Source organism: Sphaerulina musiva, assembly GCF_000320565.1.
Source record: "Sphaerulina musiva SO2202 unplaced genomic scaffold SEPMUscaffold_6, whole genome shotgun sequence".
NCBI lineage: Eukaryota > Fungi > Ascomycota > Dothideomycetes > Mycosphaerellales > Mycosphaerellaceae > Sphaerulina > Sphaerulina musiva.
Genome location: NW_016017388.1, coordinates 657,973 through 678,844, shown reverse-complemented (window position 1 = coordinate 678,844; position 20,872 = coordinate 657,973). Strand labels below are relative to the sequence as shown.

Here is a 20,872-nt window from a genome sequence, read left to right as displayed (position 1 = left end):
ATGCTGCACTGTAATCACAGTATGCGATAACCTTTGGCTGCGGTCAGGGTGTGTGAAGGATCACCACCACATCTTATCGGCATATTGACGCGATCTCCACACAACCCCGATGCTTGCGGCCCGCAGAGTCCTCCCGGATATCAGCATGGATGTGTTGGGCAGATTCCTCTGCGGCGTTGCGCTGGTGAGAATTGGCAGAGAAGGGTAAGCCGACAGAGTCCGACAGAGTCAGTTAAAACGAGGAGTTGTCCCGTAAAGGAAGTCAAAAACGATGCATACCAGACAGAGTGCCTCCAATCGGTACAGATGTACCTCCTATGTCTTCACAGTACCTCCGTAGTCACCAGACATTGTTCTGTACGCCATCAGGCCTACCACCACCACGTTCATGTGGAGCAGCTGCCGTAACTCTCACGAATCATTCCATCACCAACCCCAAAGCCAAACGTTCCTCTATAGGTAATTCTGCAGGTCCAGAATCGGCGAGGTTCTGCGTTTCAGCAGACAACTCTCATCGCACTTACAGTACACCTTCAGATCATTGCACCTTGTCCTCAAGCCATGATATAGAGATGATTGACGCTAGGTCGCACCACATTCGTCGACGCGACGATATACGGTATCCGACCTCGCAATGCTGGTTCTGTGCACAAAACGACTTTGTCGCTTCCCCGCTGCAGGGAGGATGGAAAGATTTATTAGATTGCCTTTGTGCTGCCCCAACCTCAAAGCTAGGTACACAGATGTGCAGCCGCCTAGATCCGTCGCAGCGGTTCCACTGTAGACAGGTACGTTCGAGCCCAAAGGTACAGAAGATGCATGCTCCATGGATGTTTGTTCTATCAGCGTCCAGTAGCACTCACGCAGTCTTTAGGGCCATGGATGGAGGAGGACGGGAGTCTTGTTGCTCTCGCGCTCGCCCTCTCGGCCGGAGTGCGGATCATGGATGGTAGGTTGTGATGTATACACACAATTACACATTGTATATTATAGGCTCGGAAGATGCAGCCTAAGTAGCCTGCAGGTCGTCGTGGGTCAAGCAGGGAATGGCTCAACCTCTGCAGCGGGTTCATGCAGTCGGCGAAGCAGGTGTCCCACGGGCCACGGCGGACGGTGGTTGACGGTGATGCAAGGGGGTGAGAGTGCAGAACCTATTGCCGTCTCGGATAATCCGTCGAAGCCCTGGGTGCGCTGAGGGCACGACAAGGATCTGGGCCTGGGACCGTTGTCGTTGTTTAAGCAGCCAGCACGCGGTCACCAAAAAGAAGAAGCGAGGCGCCCACAGCGCCATGGTGGATACCGTACCGTAGAGTTACAAGCGCGCAGGATCCACACACTAACTCTGAGCTTAAAGGCGCGGCGCATATGAACCTGCTGCTTTGCTGCTCTCCAAACTCTGCCGTGGACCGTTGTCCCCTTTCGCTCTCGCAACGACAGACACGCTTCACGCTGCACTACCACCACCACCACCACCACCATCACCACCATCACCACCACCACCACCGATCTTCATCGCCGACGACCACGCCTCCCCATCTCCGAGTAGCGCGTGGAAGGTGGCCTCTCACCAGCCTCCCACATATCTCGTGCATTGAGAAAAGCGTCAAGTCCTTGGATACTTCGTGGTCGTGTTAGCGGATCGTCGCTTCAGAGTGGAAATAGACGGGACCGTCGCATCTAATCATCGACACCGCCATACATTAACACCTGTGTCAGCCGCCTCACGAGGACGCGCGAAGAGCTGGACACCACCACAGCATGTACAACGCGCATCGAGGCATGGCCCCTGGGCCGCAGCCTGGCGCAATCCGGCCTGGCGAAAGACTAGCTGAGCTGCTCGATCAAGTTCGCGCGGAATTTGAGGCCCATACTCAACGGTCCAACGAGAATGAACATTCATGTGAGTTGCATCTGTTGTTCGTGCTCAAGTGAAGGCGCGCCCGGTAGTGGGGGTGGGAAAAGAGGCTGGTCGAAGTCTGACATGGGTCGCAATATGTCGCGCAGCTGGGACTGTGGCTACGGTACCAGATGAGACGAAGTGCTGACATGTGTTCATGAGTTGCAGTACATGCTCAAATCCAAGAGATGGAGCTTGTTCGCACAAAGATCTACCAGCTGGAAGCGTCCCATCTCGCTCAGAAACAGAGGTAGGCAGTGCTGGACTCATGAGAGGCAAGGCTATCATACTCATAATGTGAACAGATACGAGGAGGAGATCAATCGACTGAAGCACGAGCTGGAGCAGAGAGGTGGCCCTCCTCAAGGTCCGCACTCTGCTCCATCACAACCACCTCCACCAGCGATTGGCCATGGACCAGCTAATTTGTTCCAAGGTATCATGGCTGGAGGTCAAAGTGCACCGGGGCTTGCTCCACCACCAACGGAAGGGCAAGGCCAGCCTGGTATGCCAGGTCACATGCAAGGCCAAGGACCACCAGGCTTGAACCAGCCTCCGCTACAACCACACAACCCATTCGCTTATGGAGGTCCCCAGCAACCAGGTCCACCAGGTCTCAATGGCTACGGCGGACAGCCTCCACAGCCGACATCGTCCCCTGGCGGCAGCAAGCCACGCCTTGGTGGTGCAGGACCTCTTCGCGGACCAGCCACTCCGCAACAAAACCCAGCGGCTGCCTACCCGGGTAGTCCTCACCCCATTACTCGTCCTACGCCTCCACCAGGTCAAGCGCACAGAGATCCCCATCATCAGATTGCCCCGGACTTTGCCTACACACCTGCCCAGCTGGATCAGATTGGCAACCAGCTGGCCGAGTACGACCCTGAGAAGCTTCCACCACATCTCAAAAAGCAGGGCGAGGATTGGCACGCAGTGTTCAACCCGAAGATGCAGCGCAGACTCGATGTTGACCTAGTCCACAACTTGGCTCATCAGAGCGTAGTCTGCTGCGTACGCTTCAGCGCAGATGGTCGCTTCGTCGCAACAGGGTGCAACAGAGCTGCACAAATCTTTGATGTCAACAGCGGCAAGCAGGTGTGCCACCTGCAGGACAACAACACTAGCGCGGAAGGAGATCTTTATATTCGCAGCGTGTGCTTCAGCCCCGATGGAAGGTATCTCGCCACTGGTGCTGAGGACAAGATCATCCGCGTCTGGGACATCCAACAACGTGTGATCAAACATCAATTTGCTGGTCACGACCAGGACATCTACTCTCTAGACTTTGCATCTGACGGCAGATACATCGCATCCGGATCTGGAGACAGGACAATAAGATTGTGGGACTTGCAGGACGCTCAATGTGTCCTCTCGCTTCAGATAGAGGACGGCGTGACCACTGTAGCCATGTCACCAAATGGTCGCTACGTCGCTGCAGGTTCCTTGGACAAGAGTGTCAGAATTTGGGATACCCAGACTGGTGTGCTTGTTGAACGCACGGAAGGCGAGCAAGGCCATAAGGACTCCGTCTATTCTGTGGCGTTCTCACCTAACGGGGAGCATTTGGTGTCTGGATCACTCGACAAGACCATTCGCATGTGGCGGTTGAACCCGCGAGGCGGCTATCCCTCAATGGGTGGCGCTGTTGCTCCGCAGCACCCCAAGAGCGGCGAGTGTGTGCGCACCTTCGAGGGCCATAAAGATTTTGTCCTGTCAGTGGCCTTGACGCCTGACGGAAATTGGGTTATGTCTGGTTCAAAGGACCGTGGTGTGCAATTCTGGGACCCAAACACGGGCGAGGCTCAGCTCATGTTGCAGGGTCACAAAAACTCTGGTAAGACTCACATAGGCACCGTGGCGGTGATGCAGGCATCAGCTAACTGTCTTCTAGTCATCAGCGTGGCACCATCACCCCAAGGAACCCTGTTTGCCACCGGCTCGGGCGACATGAAAGCTCGCATCTGGCGCTACGTGCCATATACAGGACCTGTGTAGACGCATACGTTCTGCAGTGTTTTGTATGATCTCTATTTACTAAGATATTTCCTGCACTTAGCACCCGAGGAGTCAAATGTTCACACATGGGTTGGCGATGTGGAGTAGGACCGGAGACATGTCTTGAGCAGGTCGAGCTGTGGCAGTCAGAGGGTCGACCGATGCAGCACTCCAGGGAGCGGTGATTGTGGAATTTGTGGTCATAATCTGCGAGCCGGGCTCAGCGCGTCGTGAATCTCCATGGCCGGGATTCGAAATTATGCCGATGATATCATGGGTGGGATCGCTTCCAATGACTACTGACTGACCTCGCCTCATGGCTCATGAAGCGGGCAGGCAGGCAGGCCCAGGCAGAGCGACGCAGCCGTGGGCGCACCTTTTGTTGATGTGTCTCTTGTTGATGTGTCCCCGAGGGATCCGATAGTAGGTAGGTAAATACAGAAGTAAAGCAAGACTCCTTAGACTGGTCAATTTCCTCTCTCACGTGCCTTGGTGCCCGGAACGCGCTTCACCTCGCGTCAGCCACCAGTAGAAGCCTATAGGCTATGTGTGTACTTACAGCTAGCTTTCTCATCTTTGTCCTCCCTCGCATGTCACTACCGCTCCGAGATGCCTTCGCCCACTGAAACGGCCCTCTCGACTCTCCTGCCCACCATTTCCTTCCTGCCTCCCGACCTGATCTCCCTCGCCAACAGCCTCCTCGCTCAATCGCGCTCCAAGGCCGCCTCTTTGAAACCCGAAGAAGAAATCGGACGCATTTACGCTGTCGCACACATTGCAGCAGAACGACTCAAGAAGCGCCTGGACCTGGACTTGGACAGACCAAAGCCACCATGTCCGCCCAGAGTCTACAAAAAGCTATACACCTATCTCGATGCCGTGTTGAGCACGCCCAGTACAACTCCGCGCACCGACAGGAAGAGGGACGCACTGGCATCGACGCCAAAAAGCAGTAAAAGTCATGGTGCTATCGTCACCCCAGGCAATAGGACGAGACAGGCAGTGGTGGAAGCAAGTCCGAGCATGAGAAAGACACAAACGCCCACGACGGTGACGAAAGGCGCTCCAGTGGCAGCTGAAGTCAAGCCGGTGGGAGCAGACGGTGTACCAGACTTCGTTATGTCGCTGGTTAGAGCCATGTGCAAAGCTACGAGGACGCCCAAAGCGACTCCGCATGTGGTTGTTGGCGCTGGAGCTGTGGTCAAGGAGCTTGCTTCTAGGGTCGTTAAGCGTGGTCTAGACTCGGAACCTGCTGCGAAGAGAAGACGGAGGATGGGGCAGCAGCAGGCTCAGAAAGGCAAAGAAATCGCATCGGAGGATCTGGGAGATGCTGTTGCGACGGAGAAGTGGCCTGCCCTCACGATCGCATTGCACACATACACAGTTGCAAGAATGAGAGGAATAGAAGCCGATGTCGAGGAGATGACGGAACTTCAAGAACAGGCCAGAGATGCCGTGGAGCATTATTGCATTCAAAACGCCGCAGCGCTGCCCAAAGAGCTGGGCAGTATTACAATGGAGAGCTTGAGAAAGCCTCTGGACTTTTATATGCTTGAAGCAGAAGATGGTGGATGGTTGGATATGGATTGGTATCGAAACGTGCCCGAGAACATCGACGATGGTGACGAGGACGCTCGCAACGACGACAACGAAGATGATGAGATGGAAGACAAAGGTCCCGTCACGCCGCAGGCACGCCCTTCAAAAACTCCTCTGAGACGAAAAGAGAAGCATGGCGGCAAGATTGCATTGGCAGCGGATGAGCTACTCGAGGATGATCTGGGCGCGGCTGGGCTACTGCCTGGGCTTGGGACCATGTTTCAACCTGCAATTGACTGGCTTAGTGACGAGAGGAGAGCGGAATATGCGAGCTGGAAGAGAGGGATATTGGAAGAGTGCGCTCGTATTGAAACTAGTGCATGATCAAGACGACGACGGAATGGCTACTTCATAGGTGACTTTGGAATGTGACAAAACGCGGCCGAGCCCTTTGCAGCGCAAGATGAAGCATAATGCGTAGGACGTAGCAGTCCTTCAGTCTTCCACAAAGAGTGCTTCAGCAGTAGAAGAAATGCTTACAATCCGCTATTGCCAGTCAACTTTTCCGCATCACAAATCAGTCTAATCTTCACGAGGCAGTGCAGGCCGCTGTGAAACAGGGCATGGACATACTGGCAGCAACAACAAGAACTGACCACAATCACATCAAAGATGTTGGATGGTCATAAAAATTTCAATAAAAAGTGGCATAAATGACCAGAGCCATAAGGTAATATTCGATGATGACTTTCTATATCATCTCCCAGATCGACATAGTCACCGTCGCCACCGCCGCCGCCCACGTGCTGTACTGTCAAAGATGATGATGAACAATAATAATAATGACCAAAAGGTAAATCGTCCCGCTACATAAAGGTACAGATTACATGTCGCCACCGCACCCGCTGCTGCATGACTTTGTTGGACCTGAAGCATACCGATACAGTTACGAAAGCCGATCGGTTATTAGAAAAGAATCGCTCGCTCCTCCGACCGGAACGGACAGGGGACGGGAGGTACCTCGATCCTATCCCTTCTCCGAAACCTTTACCGTACCGTACCGCACCGTAACCTTTTAACCGAATCCTAATCTATAAGGTATCATCTATATCTATACACAATAGGTAGGTATCTACCTGACCTAGAAGGGTATCTACCTCCTATAGGCTACCCTCCTATAGGCTACCTACCTCCTATAGGCTTATAGCATTCGGAGAAATAACCTCTATACAGCAACAACACCTTATTATTAAACTTTTCCCTTTTTATAAGCGAAAATGGAACATTCCAAGTTTTTCATCCTTCTTCCTTCTTCCTTCATCATGTACCTATTATTACCTACATACATGGCAAGTCGGCTCTCTCTCTTCTTTTCTTATAGCGTGGTGCGAAGTTGTTTTGATTGATTGGTATGCACAACGACGGAAGCTAACGGCTGGAGGGTGTCTACGGGGATGATTGCTATTATGAGTAAAGTCTGCCCGTGGAAGAGTTCGAGAAGGATGGGAAAACAAAACAAAAAACAGGAATTGGGGGTTTGGGTTGGTTGGTTGGTCGGTTGTTGGTACCTACCTACCTCCAGTACCTTAATGGAAGGTAAGGCATGCATGACTGACTGACTGACTGACTGCTGCGGGTTTCATTCACATCATTCACATTCTCATGTCTATGGTTGAAAAGCTGGACGTTTGTCACTTGCATACAAATCATATGCTTTCTGCTTTTCTGTTCGCTTCGTTTTCCATTTCGCTATGGCATGCTGGTGGGCGGCGACGATTCCACGCGTACCGCCAACCTATGCTGCATCTCGTTGCTGCATCTCCATACAGCATTTGCCCAATAGCGTTACACCGCATCCAAGGCTGAAACTCTTCAGCAGCTGCGTCTGGCTATCGTAACATTCGTGCGCCCTTCTTCCCCTCCCATCTACTCGATGCTGGGTGCAGCCTAGGCAGTTTCGTGTCGCCTGTGTGGATGCTCGCGCGCGCGCTCTGTGGTATAGCACGCCAGTATCTGTACACCCGTAATGCAACAATACTAATCTTACCTCCTGGTCTGCAGCTGCTTCTATCGAATGTTGAGGCTTTCGTACCGGCCCCAGTTCGAGCGATTGCGGTTGGGATGCTCCAAACCAAGGTGGTCTTCCGGCCCGAGCTTTTCTGCAAGGCAGTCATCTGTAGACACGCATTAGCTTGTGTGTGAATGGAGGCCACTCGAGATCAATGGACGCTTACCGTCTTCGATCCAGACCGGCCTGCTGTAAACCTGCCCTCCCTTAATCACAGCAAACTTGATCTTCTCGAGGTTCTTGCCCTTGAACCCTGTTCGCTTCGACAGGCGCTCCTTGGTGTCCTTGAACATCTCGCCGTGCTTGACCAAGAAGATGAACGGCACGCCATGCGCCTTTGCTGGTTCTTTCTCGAAGTGGAAGCAGTAGAGCAAACGATCGCCACTAGTCTCATCCACTTGGACCTGTTCTTCTGGGATCCGCTCAGCATACAAGCTCATGAACTCGTTTAGAGTCACGACACTGTGTGAGAGAGGCAGGATCTTGTAGACTTTGTTGCCATGCGCTTCGTAGAAGCGGATCTGATTCATCATCTCTGCAGGCAGATTTGCGCGCTGCTGAAGTGCTGTCAAGACTTCAGCAAAATCGCCCTGCTTGTGAACCAGTATGTCGTGCATCTCCTCTTTTTGAATACCCTCCGTGAGCCACGTGACGCGCACGATTCTGCGTTGTTCCAGGTCCGCCAGACTCATTTCCAACACTTCGTAGAACAAATGATCTGACGTTTGCGACGGCTGGTAGCCATAGCTGCCATAGCCATTGGGGCCCGAGAGAATTTGGCTGACTGTCGAGTTTGCCTGCCTCTTGACCGCTGTCCGCGGCTTACCATTCTGAGGATTCGTTGACGTGAAGCGGATGTGTGAATGATCAATGGGTGTATCGCTTTTTGACGACAAGTAGTCAGCTACTTTGTGCGCAAGCGCGTCGTAGCTGTCTTTTTTCGATAGCGCAAGCTGGAATGTCAGCTCCTCTTCGGTGCGAACATGCAGATTCTCCGCTGATTTTGGCGAGAAGTTGACGAACAAGCGGTTGACGAGGAAGTCGTAGAAGCTCGGTGCATCGAGGCACGCAGTTGGATTGGTTTGCCGCATAGCGTCCTGCTCCGGTCCTGACAGAGCACGTTGGAAGCAGATGATATCGCCATCCTGTATCTCAGCAGCTACCAAAGTGTTCTTTGGCTTCATTGGCTCGATATAATTTTGCTTAATCTCTTCATAGAGCTGAAGTGAAAGCTCTCCGACTTGCCAGCCCATCATCTGCAGTATGTGCGGCGCGAGGTCTTGAGCTTTGTCGGACGGCATCATGTAGACATGACCAACACCGCGCAGTTCCTGCTTGTCCACATCGAAGTGCTTCAAGAACAGGATGATTGGCTTGTTGGTCTGATTTTGTACGCCAGTCGACAGTGGTGCAGCGTAAGCCTCGTCGTCAAGTTTCCAGATCGGTTTGCCGTCAGGATCGCGTTCTGTTTCTTCCATGTAGAGTCTGAAGCCGGAACTGCGCGTGCTGAATTTATCGGCAGCTTCTTGTAGAGTCATCTCACCCCACAGCAGAGGATGATCAGGTCGCACGGTGCCATTCTGGCGATTCACCATGATCCACGGCCGAATAAGATCCGGGTCGAGACCTTGTTGCTCGGCAACGTGCTTGTTGAACTGTGCGATTGTCATGCTTCTCAGCAGGCGGTAGATGGTAGGTGCTGCGGGGTTCGTAGATTCGTCCGTCCAAGGTATTAGATCTTGGCCATCGTGTAGTCGAAAGTTGGTCTGCGTGGCCACGAGGACGTTCATGTACAGATGGGCTTCCTCTTTCTCCTTTCTACGGCGATCCGCCAGCAGACGCTCCTCCTTGAGCTTAGCAGGAAGATGCTCCGGTGGCTTGGCCTGTTCGTCGGAGAGTATGATCTGATCAAGACGGCTCTCGCGAATGTAAACCAGCATGTAGGCATTGTTCGAGCGTTTCGTGGACCATTGTCGTGTATAGGGATTCTGCCCCTTCTGCACTCCGTTGGCGCCCTGGTAATCCCCGCCAAAGTTGTCGTCTATGGCCTCTCGCTTTGTCGCACGCGTGACACGATCGTCGTCAAACCGATAGAACTGGCCGTTCTTCTCTGGTTTCAGGAAGGCGTAGTAGTGCCCAGCATTCAGGTCGCCAGAATGCACAAGCACACCATGCAAGTGATAGACGTAGGGCTCTGATTTGTCCGCCGTCTCGTCCAGGTATGGCGATGCATCGAAAATCTCAGGGAACTCGTACCGATCGTTAACTTTCATCATGGCATCGCGTTGGAAGTCGTACTCGAAGCGTTTCAGCTGCAAATGCAGGACGTTCGGAAAGCTCTCAAAGATGACACCTTTCTTGGCATCTTGCAGTCCGAACCCTTCAGCGGCATACTTGTTGTCGCCTTCCAGGGTCTCCACCTGGACATAATCTTTGAAACTGTCGTGCAATCCTTTGCATCCAGAGACATTCAATTGCAAATCCCAGAAATCCTCTATCCGGCTGGACTCGTACTCGACATTGATACATCTGAGGTATGTCTTCATTTTGCCGACAAACATTTGCTCTAGCGCATTTTCCGCCTCAGTTCCCTTCATGCGTGCTTCCAATTTTTCCATTAAGATGCGTGATAATTCTTGCACATCTTGCTGTTCGAAGATCTGGCGGCTTTCCCAACCAAAAGATCGTGTGAGCTCGTTCGTCGACACTGCGACCTGGTCGGCCTGTAAGCTGTAGAACAATCGTTGGAGCATGTACGCCGAGTTTGACGCCTCTTTCTCCTCTGGAGTCTCTGTGGGTATCTGGTACACGGCCTTCCGAAATGCGCCGGTAAGGTATAGTGATTGGAGCAGAGAGTTGAGGTAGCAGGTTGCTCCTTGGTTCCTCAAACCCACCATGCCAGTCTCCTTTTTGCTGTCGTAGTTGATGAAGTTGTGCCACAATACACCTGTGGGGTCCTTGACCACCCGCACATAGGCGGTCATTCGAGCGTTCCCTCCCTCAACCAGTGGCCGGTCATGACCCTCAAATTTCGGCGCAAAAATCCTGTTCTTATCTGCAAACCTCGTGAAACCCCAGTCGCCCTCTTCTGCTGTGAATCTGTGGTGGGCCTCGTGGTGCAGATAGATGGATGGATCATTGGGGTTCGACAAGACCAGCATGAACTGCGCGCATGCATACCAACCATCGCGCGGCTTCTGCGCGGCATCACCAAGGTGCCCTTGCTCCAGATAGAATGATACGCTATCCGCGGCGGAATTACCAGCAGGGAAGAATAAGACTCGCCATGGATGTCCGGCGCAGTAGAAAGTTGGGCTATGTGTTCGCTTTGGTTGCTTGACCCAATCTGTTATGTCCCAGGTACTCACGGCCTCTGCTTCGGTCTCTTGGTCTGGCAAAGGCGGCATCCAGCGGGCCATCATCGCTTCGTGGTCGTCGGCTCGCGGGGCCACCGGTTGTGAAGCGGGGTCGGCATCGTCAATCATGCTGTCAGCGTCGTCGGGTGATATGATGGCCACGTTGTCGTCGTCAGTGGGCGTCAGTTGCTTCTCGTCGTAGTCCGAGCCATCCAGCAACATGTCACTTCCGAGCTGTTGTACCGGGTCACGTCAGCGTTGTGTAGTGCGAGACAATCAAGAAGTAGGCAGAGATGGATGAGCAAGGGGAGGAGGAGGAGGCGGTGGTGGTGATGGTGATGATGATGTAGTGAGTGATCTAGTGGGTATACGTACATCCATAATTGCGCGGAGCTACGGTGCGATGTGGTGTGGTCTGGTACGCCTGCAGCCTGCGCAAGCTGGAAAGTTTCGAAGAGGCCAGCCAGCTGCTTGCTGATTGCTGTCGGACCAGGCAAGCAGACAGGCAGGCAGGCGGGCGGACGGGCAGGTGACGGAGACAAAGAAATGCGCGCGGGCGTGTGTCGTTGTCGTGCAAGACGGCGCGGGTGGAGGCGCGAGCGGAGGAGGAGGAGGAGGATGAGAGGAGAGGCGGCGCGGTGAGAGTGAGTGAGGGCGGAGGGCAGAGGGTGGAGGGCGGAGAGCGACGAGGTGTGTGTCTGTGTCGGTGGAGGTGAGTGCGTGGAGGGCAGAGTCTGTTGTTCTGCGTGTTCTGTCTGTCTGTCTCTCGAAGGAAGGAACGTGAAGATGTCGTCGGGAAGGAGATATATCGGACTTCACTACGTCAGCAGAGGCAGAATATCAAGCACTTGCAGCAGCAACACCAGTGAATGGAAAATGCGGCAGGTAGCGGCGAATGGCCAGTCTTCCCTCGCACGTGAACTAAGCACACTATATAAATTCATAACCGTCTCACGTGCCGACCATTAGGACTCTGTATGCTTCACTTGACGGCTCTATAGACAGGTCAGGTCTATAGAAAGGCATTCGAAATCCAGTATTTACACCACCTCGAAGCTGCTGAGAGAGGCTCAACACCCCCACTATGCTCATGCTTATGCTATACACAGTGTACGGGAGACTGACTCGGAAGCGTACCTTATCCTCACCAGGCTAAAAGGGAGGGAGCGGCCAACAACGACATGAGCATGGCCCAGGCGATGCGACGACATCTGCTGCGGCTCCCATTGACCCTCCGCACCCGCGCATACACTGCCGCCGCCGCCACCACCACCACCACCACCACCACCACCGCCGCCACCGCTACCGGCAGCGGTGCTCATCATAGCAGCAGCACCGCTCCACCGCCATGGCGGCCTTCGACGGTGCTGGATGAATGGGTCCAGCGTGATGCGCGGCCCATCAGCCTGCGACAACTGACCTTCTTCGGCCGCACGCTGACAGAAGACCGCTTACTCAGTTCTGCAAACTACGTCCGTCTGGAACTCCCCACGAGAATAGCACACCGTCTGCGTAACATGCAGACGCTGCCCTACTCCGCGGTAAGGAATCCGCACATCAGCCACGTCTATGAGTTGTACTACGACGCTTTCGAAAAGTTTCGAAAAGTGCCTCCAGTGCGCTCGCTTGACGACAACGACAGGTTCTGCGAGGTGATCAAATCGCTGCTCAAGGATCACTTGTCAGTCATCCCGCAACTCGCCATGGGCATCTTGGAGATTCAGCACTCGGTTAGTAGCGAAGAGTGCGACCGCTTCATGACCACCCTGTTGCGATCGAGAATCAGTCGCAGAGTCATTGCGGAGCAACATCTGGCATTGACCGAGACGTACCACTCCCCCTGGCATTTCCCCAATGCCAAGAAGCCGCTCACTGCACCAGAAGACGAGTTCGTGGGCGAGATCTTCTTGAAATGCAATGCCAAGGAAGTGGTGCAAAAGTGTGCTGCCACCGCCAGAGACCTCGTTCGCGAGGCTTACGGACCAGACGTTGCCATTCCAGAGGTCGTGCTCCAGGGTCACCTGGACACGACTTTCGCATACATCCCGTCACATCTAGAATACATCGTGGGTGAGCTCCTCCGAAACAGTATCCAGGCTGTGGTCGAGCAAAAGGGTCTCAAAAACTCACCGCCCATTGAAGTCCTCATCTGCGAAGCAGCACAGCACATCATCATACGCGTTTCCGATCAAGGAGGCGGTGTTGATCGAGAGGTCTTGCCGTATCTCTGGTCTTTTGCAAAGGGCCCACGTCGATCAAACAGACTGAAAAATCTGGGTCGAGTCCCTCGACTCGCAGCCACAACACAGGAGCTCAAGACGCCAGAGGATCATGATCGAGCTGGCAAGAAGCCTGGCGAGCAGTTCAAAGACTCCTTGGCATCACTCTTGAATAGACCACCGGACTTGAAGCTGGGAATGGGTCTGCCGATGAGCAAGATCTATGCGGAGTATTGGGCCGGCAGCCTTGAGGTCCATAGTCTGGAAGGTTGGGGTTGCGATGCCTTTCTGCAGATTAGCAGACTGGGTAACAAGAATGAGACACTGTCCTCCCGAGCCGCGATGGACGCGGTATGATCAGGCGCCATGTGGAAAGGCGAAAGTCCTCAAAGACTCAGACCAGATATATAAGACCTCTATGGCGGCAATGAGATGCAGCCATCGTGTCTGTATCTCAGCATCGCTACACTTCTCGGGAGCTCAGGCCAAGACTCATATTACGCAGGTACCTTGATCACGAAGCTACCAATGATTGCATACACGCCGTCTATCCCATCTAGACGGCTGGACTGGGCGAAGCCAAAGCAAGGAAGCATACCGGGTAGCAGGCGCCGACTCATCTCATCTCAGGTATCCATGCTTCATCGTTGCTTAATTCCAAGGAATGCAGCATTTCGTATCAGACCAATGCTCGAATCACCGAGTCTGGTGCTTTTTCGAGTGCTCTAGACTTGACCTGCAGAAATAGTACAAAGTTGCTATATAGACTGCTTCTCGGACCAGACTGGCTATCCTCGTCATGCACAGAAGCTGATGTGGCCACAATGGCAGCAATGTGGACTATAGAGAGTTGCAGTGCCGCCTAAGAAGAGGATGTGCGTACAATCGTCATCTGGGTGCTTTCGGGGGAACGTTCGCCTTCAATCTTCGCTCTTTTACAAATCATGCTATCAAGGATAACTAAGCTGGTCCCTCAGCTCGGATATGGGCTTGGGCTACCTATCGACCCATAAAACTAGCCTTCCTATGCTTTGAATGGCGAGCTATCCTCGGTACCAATACTGATGAGCACAGTCTTGTATTCCAGATGCTCCTCTAAGCTGTACCCATAGCCCTCTCGACCCTGCCCGCTACCTTTATAACCTCCGAATGGCATGTCCATGGCCATGTTTGGGCTTGTGCAGTTGATGCCAACTGTTCCGGACTCGTATGCTTTGGCTACACGCAACGCACGGCTGATATCACGGGTATAGACAGAAGCATACAGGCCATACTCGGTGGCGTTTGCTTTCTCGAGCGCTTCTTCCTCGGTCTTGAACGTGTTGATATTGACGAAAGGCCCAAAGACTTCCTCCTGTGACAACGTGGCGTGTGATCAGCTCTGCATGAACATGGGAGCGGAAGTACTCAGAGAACTTACCTTCTGGGTCTTTTCGTTCTCATCTACGTTGGAGTAGGCTGTTGGCTCGATGAAGTAGCCCTTTCCTTCCACCTGTGTTGCCTTGCCGCCTGCCTCGAGCTTTCCCTTGCCTTCACTGGCAGCCTTCAAGAACGTCTGAATCCTCTCGTGCTGGAGTTTATCGGCTTGGGGGCCTTGCTTGGTCTCCGGCATGAGGGGGTCTCCCTTCATTGCAGCTGTGAAGATGGCGAGGAAAGCCTCTTTGAACTTCTCCGCGATGCTCTCTTGTACGTATATCCTGCTGTTGGCGACACAGGCTTGGCCCATGAGAGTGTGCACGGAAGCCGAAGTATCGCTTGCGGCTTTGACAAGGTCCGCATCGTCAAATATGATGGCTGGTGATTTTCCACCGACTGGGTCACACAAATCAGTATTTTTTGGGAGTTTTGGCTCACGCATGTTTTGCAGCAGGATGTATCTTACGCTCCAGGACAACTTTCTTGAGGTTACTGGCCGCGGCCATTTGTTGTATCTTCTTCCCAGTGGCAGTGGAGCCCGTAAAGCTCACCAAGCGGATATCCATGTGGCTCGCGAGTGTGGCACCGGAAGGGGTGCCATGGCCATTGAGGACGTTGATGACACCCGGCGGAAAGCCCACCTCGTGAGCTAATTGCGCGCATTTTGTTGGCTGCAAGAGGGCATCAGTGTGCGCTGATCGTGTCATAGAAAGCAAGCATCATTCACCATACCGTCAACGGAGCCTTCTCAGACGTCTTGAGTACGATTGTGCACCCTGCCGTAATTGCAGGCGCTATCTTCATGGCAAAGCTCAGCGTGGGAATGTTCCATGGAATGATGGCAGCGACAGGTCCAATCGGCTGCCGGAATGTCATGTTGACGAATCCGGGAGTATTCAAACTCGTCTCCCCCTTGACTTCATAGCCCATCTCGGCATGGTGCTCGAACACATCCGCAGCGACGAATGCATCGAAGAACGTGGATACCTGGAAAAGCAGGAGAAGATATCTCTTAGCGTATGTTTTTTTCAATGAGGACAAAAAGTAAAAAAGGAGCTGTCGACTCTTTTCTCTCTCCCTCTCCCTCTTTTACTCTCCATTTCTCACTCTCTATTATAGTCTTACTGGTCGACCCATATCCATCGCACACAGCTGAGCGAGCTCATTGTGAGCTTCTCGAATCTTTGCCCCCAGGGCTTTCATCAATAGACCTCGTTCGGCCGGGCTCTTGGCGGCCCATGCAGGAAACGCGGCTTTTGCTGCTGCCACCGCACGATTGGTGTCGTCCTCTGAGGCTTCGCAGATGTCGACGATCTTCTCGTGGTTGAAAGGGGAGTAGAGCTCGAATTTGCCCTGGTCGGACGATTCGACGAATTCGCCATTGATGTAGTGTCGATATTCGATCTTGTCGGCTGGAATGGGAAAGCCCATGATGGATTTGATGGATTTGATTTGGTTTGATTGATAGATATATAGATTTAATGGGATTTTGGGAGAGTGAGAAAGATCGTAGGCGATCCAAGACTCCAAGTATACCTACCTATGGTATACCTTCTTTCACAAAGAGGGGAGCAAGTTCTTCACTTGTTATGTACCTACCTAGGTACCTTAGGTGTATGGTCAACCATGGCCAAGCCGGCCACACCACCACATGCGTCCTGGCGTAACCAGTTGAGGCGCCCTACGGTCTTGTAGATTGTCAAAAGGGCCCCGCTCACTTACATTGCATATGAGCTGCTTCTTCTAAGACGACCCTCGACATCGGGATCATAGGGACTGCACAAGATCGTCACTGGGCGCGCGCGTCCATAGGTTGTGGAACATTGAGAGAGTACGTATATGTCCCTCTCTTAGGTTTGTAATCATGGTCTTGCACAAAGCCCATCAACTTGGCACACTAGATATGTCGACTGGTGGGTTGACCTTTTTTACTTATGCTCGTTGTTCGCATGTCAAAGACGGACTTTACGCACTTCCGACTCCCGGAGTGGAGATGGAAGGAATGGATTGCATATGTAGGTACAGTATGTACTGGAGGTGTGTGGCTGCAAGAGGGTGTCATGGATGTCAATGTACTGTCGATGAAATCATGTATTCTGGGGTCGCTGATGATAGAAGTGGATGTGTGAGGTGAGGTGAGGGGAAAGGGGATAAGGTACCTGGTATCTCTCTCTCTCTATACGACTTTTGCCACCGAGTCTATTCAACTCACCCATCCCGCCCCGCCCGGGCCGCCCCCAACCTCCATCACCCCCAAAGGTACATGTACCTACCTGTAGACATCTCCATAGATCTCAGAGGTACAACCAATCAACAGAACCTCCTCCATGCTGTACTCGAACCGCCGCGTGCGCGCAGGAATATAGTTGCAGCGTCAGGACGAATGCCAGGCGCCAGCAGCCGAGCATGGCACGCCCTCATCCGGACGCACCACATCACGTCTCGGAAAAAAGTGGCCAAACTCCGTCAAGCTGCATCAGCCGAGGACGTCTATGCCCTGATCAGATATGGAGGCGCTCCGGGCATCATGTATGTGCAGGGCCGTAAGAGCAACGTCGACTCCTGGGTTGCTGCAGTGCAGGTATGTCCGTCCGTCAGCACATACCTGTACTCTCTTTCTTTCTTTGTAATCTCGTAACCGATTCACCTTACCATATTTAATATAGGGGAAACGCTTACAAGAAAGAATTCTGCCCCCATAACAGCGCCTTCGATATAAAGACTTTCAGCTCGCTATACGGCCGGTGGAAGTACAGACTGAGAGCGACCAGTCTCATGTGCCCGCTCCTCCGGAGAGACTGACTGGTCTTCACGAGGTCGAGTCCGTGAAGGAGTTTGCCACTCAGATGCATGCTTACGGCGTTTTGGACTGGTGGAGGACGGGAATGGGCTATGCAGGTGACCAAGGCCGACTATGATATGATGATGATGATACATGGGGCTTGAAAATGAGCTTTATTGGCTACGTACAGCAGCAGTCGAGCAAGCCCATCAGAATGGTCCTTTACCCGTCGATGCAGGATCCCCCACGATGGCTCGGTCAAGTCGTCCTCGGATACGGACGTTAAGTCTGCTGCAGCACAGCTTCAGGTTGTGTAGATCTAGCAAACAGTCAGACCAGTGGATGCGAGGCACTCTTTGCCTGGCAAATTTTCCACAAGCACGCCTACTGTAGATCCTTCCAAGCATTTGATAATGACGAGAGAAAAGTTCCGAAGCAAAAAGAAAAGCAATGATCGCTTTGGAAAGGATGGAAATGCCAATTTCCAAGCTCCAGGCTCTTCAATCAAATCAGTGCACGGCATATGGATCTAACGCTTCAACAAACCGAGCCACAAAACGGTGCTATCTATCGACAACTAGATTTCACATCTAAATCTTATAGCAAGTACCCTGTCCTGTCGCGCAAGACAATCAATAGTAAAGAGCCAAGCCAAGCCATAGAACAGCGAACGCAAAAAGCTTTAAACACTTTGCGATAGTAGTATTCGCCGTCGTCGTCGTCGTTGTAGAGGTACATCAATCGATAGTACCATATACAATTCTGAGCAACCCTATGAGGTAATGTAATAGGTACTTCTCGCAGAAACAACAAATCTCAATCTGCACCCCTTCACAGAATTCTGCAGCTCGCCAAGCCCATGCAATTTTGGTCTTTATATAATATTTGACCCGTCCAGTCGTCATCCAATAAGAACACACAACCTCAAGCTTCGTAGATCAGCGGAAGATCGCCGGGCTCATAACCCGGAGGTCGACGGATCGAAACCGTCCGATGCTAACAGATGTGTGAACATTCTTTTGTCTCTCTCTTTTTTTTGCAATTTTGAATAAATCTTTGATTCGGTCCTTTTGCCTTTTGCAAAGATGTGCACAGTACAGTATCTTCTTCTACCTTTTGTTGTTGTTTGTTTGTTGAATATCGACGGAATTGAAAGAAAAGGGTTCCCCGTGTTCGAATCGTGGTGGGGACGGACTACCTGGTTTTATTTTTGCTGGTCGTATCGTCTCAGGTACAGGTAGTAGGTACTAGGTAATGCTGACCACATACATGTGAGGTTCGGCTAGAGATGGCACATGGCTAGGAGAGATAATATCAGGACGGGTGACATTCGTACCTAGGTAGACACTCAATTTAAACAGCCTCACGGTTATAGGGCGTTGCACGAAAGTGACGAATGGGGAGTTTACCGTTCAGAAACGAGGATGGAAACATTGCCAAACAAGGGGAAAGAAGGGAATGGTCTTGCTTGAAGATTTGCTCGAAACGTGCGAGCTGGGTTCTATTGTACAGTGTCTCGAGGTTTGCATATACCTTATGCAGAGAGGATGCGGGACAGTCGTTGAGACTCTACCCTCCGCACCAATCCTCCCTAGACACCATTCATCCGAAACCTGTTATCTGGGGACCGCTACCCCGTGGCAAGAAGATCATGCATCGTGCGATCAGCAATCCTAAAGCAGACCAGACTTTGCAAGATCCTCATACACCCTCTTCGGCATAATGTTGCCTGCCGGATCTTCCATCTCGACGATACCATCTCCATCGACACCTCCCTTCCGCTCGAGGTCCCGGTGTCTGTCGCGCTCCAGCTTCTCCCATAACTTCTCGGCCTCCTCAATCTTCGTGATCTCGCGGAAAAGCCCAGTGTTCTTCGTGATGCCCAAGCATTGCAGTCCATAAATGTGGCGTGCTTCGCTAAAGTGCTTGTCGAATGCTCGACGACCCATGTAGACGTAATTGCCGCAAATCTCGCAAGTGAATTCCACGCCGAGACCATGAAGCTTGTACAGCCAAAAGGGGATGGGCTTACCATCCCATGCGAGCGGGAGCTTCAGCGGATTGTACACCTTCTCCTCCTCATCATCGCCGTCTTCCTCCGCGTGTGCCGGTCTGCTCATCGCCTCATTCTCTTCCTCAAACAGGGCTGCAAGTTCCTGCTGTCGTTCCTTATCTGTCATACCTGCTTTGCGTTCCACATTGACGCGCGTGTCTTCTCGCTGGGTTTGCATGTTCTTGGCGAGCGCTCGGATGCGGTATTCGCGCTCGGCGACTGCGCGCTCTTTTACTCGTGCGAGACTGATGCCCGCTGGGCCGTTGCCATTTGTCATTTCGGTGTCTTCACCACCATTCGCGAGCATCTGTTGCCGCGCCTCAGCTGCCTTGATATGCTTCTTGCCGGTCAAGTGTGCTTTGTAGACGTTGTCGTTCTTGAACTCCTTCTGACAATCTGCACACCACACGCCTTCTCCCGTGCCTTCTGTGGTCGGCTGGGTCGAGGCTGTGCCGTTTGAAGCAGCTTTGGTAGTCTCCCAGCCCGGAACCTTGTCTTCTGACCACTCTTTATCGAACTCATCTTGGAAGCTCTTGATCAGCTTGTCCAAATCCTCCAACGGCTTGATCTTCCTCAAAAAGGTCTCCAAGTATTCCGCTAGCGATCCCACATAGGCAAAGTATTGGTCGGTCATCTTCTCCTGCGGGCTGATGATGCATTTCGGCGGCGTGAATACATCGAAGTTGTCGAGGTATTGCAGATATGTCAGCTTTCGCACGTTCTTCACGCCGGGCAGATTGAGGTAGTCCTCGTGGGGAAGAGTCAGATCAAAGAAGCGGCCGAAGGCTTCTTCGCCAGTGAAGATGGTGTTGATGTCGCCGGCAAAACCACCTGGAGGTCCGCCATCTTCGGCTCGCTTGTATGCGCGCTCCAAGTTCTCGACAGGTTCGTTCGGATAGCGCTTGTGAAAGTCCTTGATCTTGTTCAGCTCGTCGTAGAAGGTGGCGTACGTGTCACCGGTGCTGATTTGCTGGATCTCGTGGGTGCGTGACTCTTGCTCATCGTACAGGCGAATGGCGTGTTGCGACTGGGTCTGGATGCGCTGGAGGAAGTTGGCGATTTCATGGTCGCGGACGAGGCGACTGCGGATCTGTGAGTTGTGAGTTCTGTTATGTATATGTATATCTGCGCTACATGCGCAGGACAAGAGAAGATACTGACGTGCTTGTGGTCGTCGAGAATGCGGTCTGCAATGGCCTGCTCCAGGCGCTCAATGTCCTCGTGAACCGCCCGCAGGTCTTCGTAAATCATTTTTGCCGTCCGTCAATCAGGTTTGATGGGCGCTAATCAATTACAGTCACAGTAGGCGTGTCTGTTTCGCGGAGTGGTCGGCGAGGTGTGGTTCAGTGAGTGAGAGTTAAGGAGCTAGTCGAGGTGTTGGTGTTGGTCGTGGTGTTGTAGAAGTTAGAACTCTAGAACTAGGTATAGAGCCAGAGGTATGACTAGTAAGTTCCAAAGTATAAGGTTGGCTCTCCCGCAAAGCCAAAATTCTGGCCGCAGCCCACATCGACCTCTCTCTCTCTCTCCTCACCCTCCCATTCACTCTT

The 20,872-nt window shown here is 52.7% G+C and overlaps 7 protein-coding genes and 1 non-coding gene across 8 annotated transcripts; 5 read left to right on the top strand and 3 right to left on the bottom strand.

The window, feature by feature from the left end:
• Positions 1–1,428: 1,428 nt before the first annotated feature.
• SEPMUDRAFT_149716 (WD40 repeat-like protein) lies at positions 1,429–4,358 on the top strand. Its single transcript, XM_016905727.1, has 4 exons — positions 1,429–1,900; positions 2,066–2,147; positions 2,203–3,731; positions 3,789–4,358. Exons 1-4 carry the CDS (start codon positions 1,759–1,761, stop codon positions 3,890–3,892), a joined length of 1,857 nt encoding a protein of 618 aa, XP_016759980.1. The 5' UTR covers positions 1,429–1,758; the 3' UTR covers positions 3,893–4,358.
• A 143-nt stretch (positions 4,359–4,501) lies between these two features.
• On the top strand, positions 4,502–5,977 carry SEPMUDRAFT_67198 (uncharacterized protein; the record flags this gene model as incomplete). The annotated part of the gene is made up of 3 exons (XM_016909780.1): positions 4,502–4,894; positions 4,979–5,572; positions 5,666–5,977. The coding sequence occupies 3 exons, from the start codon at positions 4,502–4,504 to the stop codon at positions 5,813–5,815; spliced, it is 1,137 nt and encodes a 378-aa protein (XP_016759979.1). The 3' UTR covers positions 5,816–5,977.
• Positions 5,978–6,988: 1,011 nt separating this feature from the next.
• Positions 6,989–11,539, bottom strand: SEPMUDRAFT_149715 (ubiquitin carboxyl-terminal hydrolase 5). The gene is made up of 3 exons (XM_016905726.1): positions 11,231–11,539; positions 7,666–11,089; positions 6,989–7,605 (listed from the first exon to the last, which is right to left on the bottom strand). The coding sequence occupies exons 1-3, from the start codon at positions 11,234–11,236 to the stop codon at positions 7,499–7,501; spliced, it is 3,537 nt and encodes a 1,178-aa protein (XP_016759978.1). The 5' UTR covers positions 11,237–11,539; the 3' UTR covers positions 6,989–7,498.
• A 527-nt stretch (positions 11,540–12,066) lies between these two features.
• On the top strand, positions 12,067–14,208 carry SEPMUDRAFT_87137 (uncharacterized protein). The gene has a single exon (XM_016910434.1). The coding sequence runs from the start codon at positions 12,373–12,375 to the stop codon at positions 13,429–13,431; it is 1,059 nt and encodes a 352-aa protein (XP_016759977.1). The 5' UTR covers positions 12,067–12,372; the 3' UTR covers positions 13,432–14,208.
• Positions 12,155–15,921, bottom strand: SEPMUDRAFT_164222 (aldehyde dehydrogenase; the record flags this gene model as incomplete). The annotated part of the gene is made up of 5 exons (XM_016908102.1): positions 12,155–14,428; positions 14,495–14,886; positions 14,957–15,161; positions 15,223–15,477; positions 15,616–15,921. 5 exons carry the CDS (start codon positions 15,919–15,921, stop codon positions 14,099–14,101), a joined length of 1,488 nt encoding a protein of 495 aa, XP_016759976.1. The 3' UTR covers positions 12,155–14,098.
• Positions 15,922–16,808: 887 nt separating this feature from the next.
• On the top strand, positions 16,809–17,920 carry SEPMUDRAFT_149712 (uncharacterized protein). The gene is made up of 2 exons (XM_016905725.1): positions 16,809–17,071; positions 17,196–17,920. The coding sequence occupies exons 1-2, from the start codon at positions 16,874–16,876 to the stop codon at positions 17,406–17,408; spliced, it is 411 nt and encodes a 136-aa protein (XP_016759975.1). The 5' UTR covers positions 16,809–16,873; the 3' UTR covers positions 17,409–17,920.
• A 279-nt stretch (positions 17,921–18,199) lies between these two features.
• On the top strand, positions 18,200–18,271 carry SEPMUDRAFT_t44. The gene has a single exon. It is a non-coding gene; the product is annotated as a tRNA-Met (tRNA).
• Positions 18,272–18,742: 471 nt separating this feature from the next.
• On the bottom strand, positions 18,743–20,690 carry SEPMUDRAFT_149711 (uncharacterized protein). The gene is made up of 2 exons (XM_016905724.1): positions 20,487–20,690; positions 18,743–20,415 (listed from the first exon to the last, which is right to left on the bottom strand). Exons 1-2 carry the CDS (start codon positions 20,574–20,576, stop codon positions 18,946–18,948), a joined length of 1,560 nt encoding a protein of 519 aa, XP_016759974.1. The 5' UTR covers positions 20,577–20,690; the 3' UTR covers positions 18,743–18,945.
• Between the last annotated feature and the right edge of the window lie 182 nt (positions 20,691–20,872).

Excerpts from the sequence above, each read along its gene's own strand:
- SEPMUDRAFT_149716 (XM_016905727.1), top strand. The coding sequence starts at position 1,759 with ATGTACAACGCGCATCGAGGCATGGCCCCTGGGCCGCAGCCTGGCGCA. Across the intron at positions 1,901-2,065 it reads CAACGAGAATGAACATTCAT|TACATGCTCAAATCCAAGAG; the intron begins GTGAGTTGCATC and ends CATGAGTTGCAG. Across the intron at positions 2,148-2,202 it reads CATCTCGCTCAGAAACAGAG|ATACGAGGAGGAGATCAATC; the intron begins GTAGGCAGTGCT and ends TAATGTGAACAG.
- SEPMUDRAFT_149715 (XM_016905726.1), bottom strand. Across the intron at positions 7,606-7,665 it reads GCCGGTCTGGATCGAAGACG|ATGACTGCCTTGCAGAAAAG; the intron begins GTAAGCGTCCAT and ends GCGTGTCTACAG.
- SEPMUDRAFT_87137 (XM_016910434.1), top strand. The coding sequence starts at position 12,373 with ATGCAGACGCTGCCCTACTCCGCGGTAAGGAATCCGCACATCAGCCAC.
- SEPMUDRAFT_149712 (XM_016905725.1), top strand. The coding sequence starts at position 16,874 with ATGCCAGGCGCCAGCAGCCGAGCATGGCACGCCCTCATCCGGACGCAC. Across the intron at positions 17,072-17,195 it reads CCTGGGTTGCTGCAGTGCAG|CGCCTTCGATATAAAGACTT; the intron begins GTATGTCCGTCC and ends CCCCCATAACAG.
- SEPMUDRAFT_149711 (XM_016905724.1), bottom strand. The coding sequence starts at position 20,576 with ATGATTTACGAAGACCTGCGGGCGGTTCACGAGGACATTGAGCGCCTG. Across the intron at positions 20,416-20,486 it reads TTCTCGACGACCACAAGCAC|ATCCGCAGTCGCCTCGTCCG; the intron begins GTCAGTATCTTC and ends CACAACTCACAG.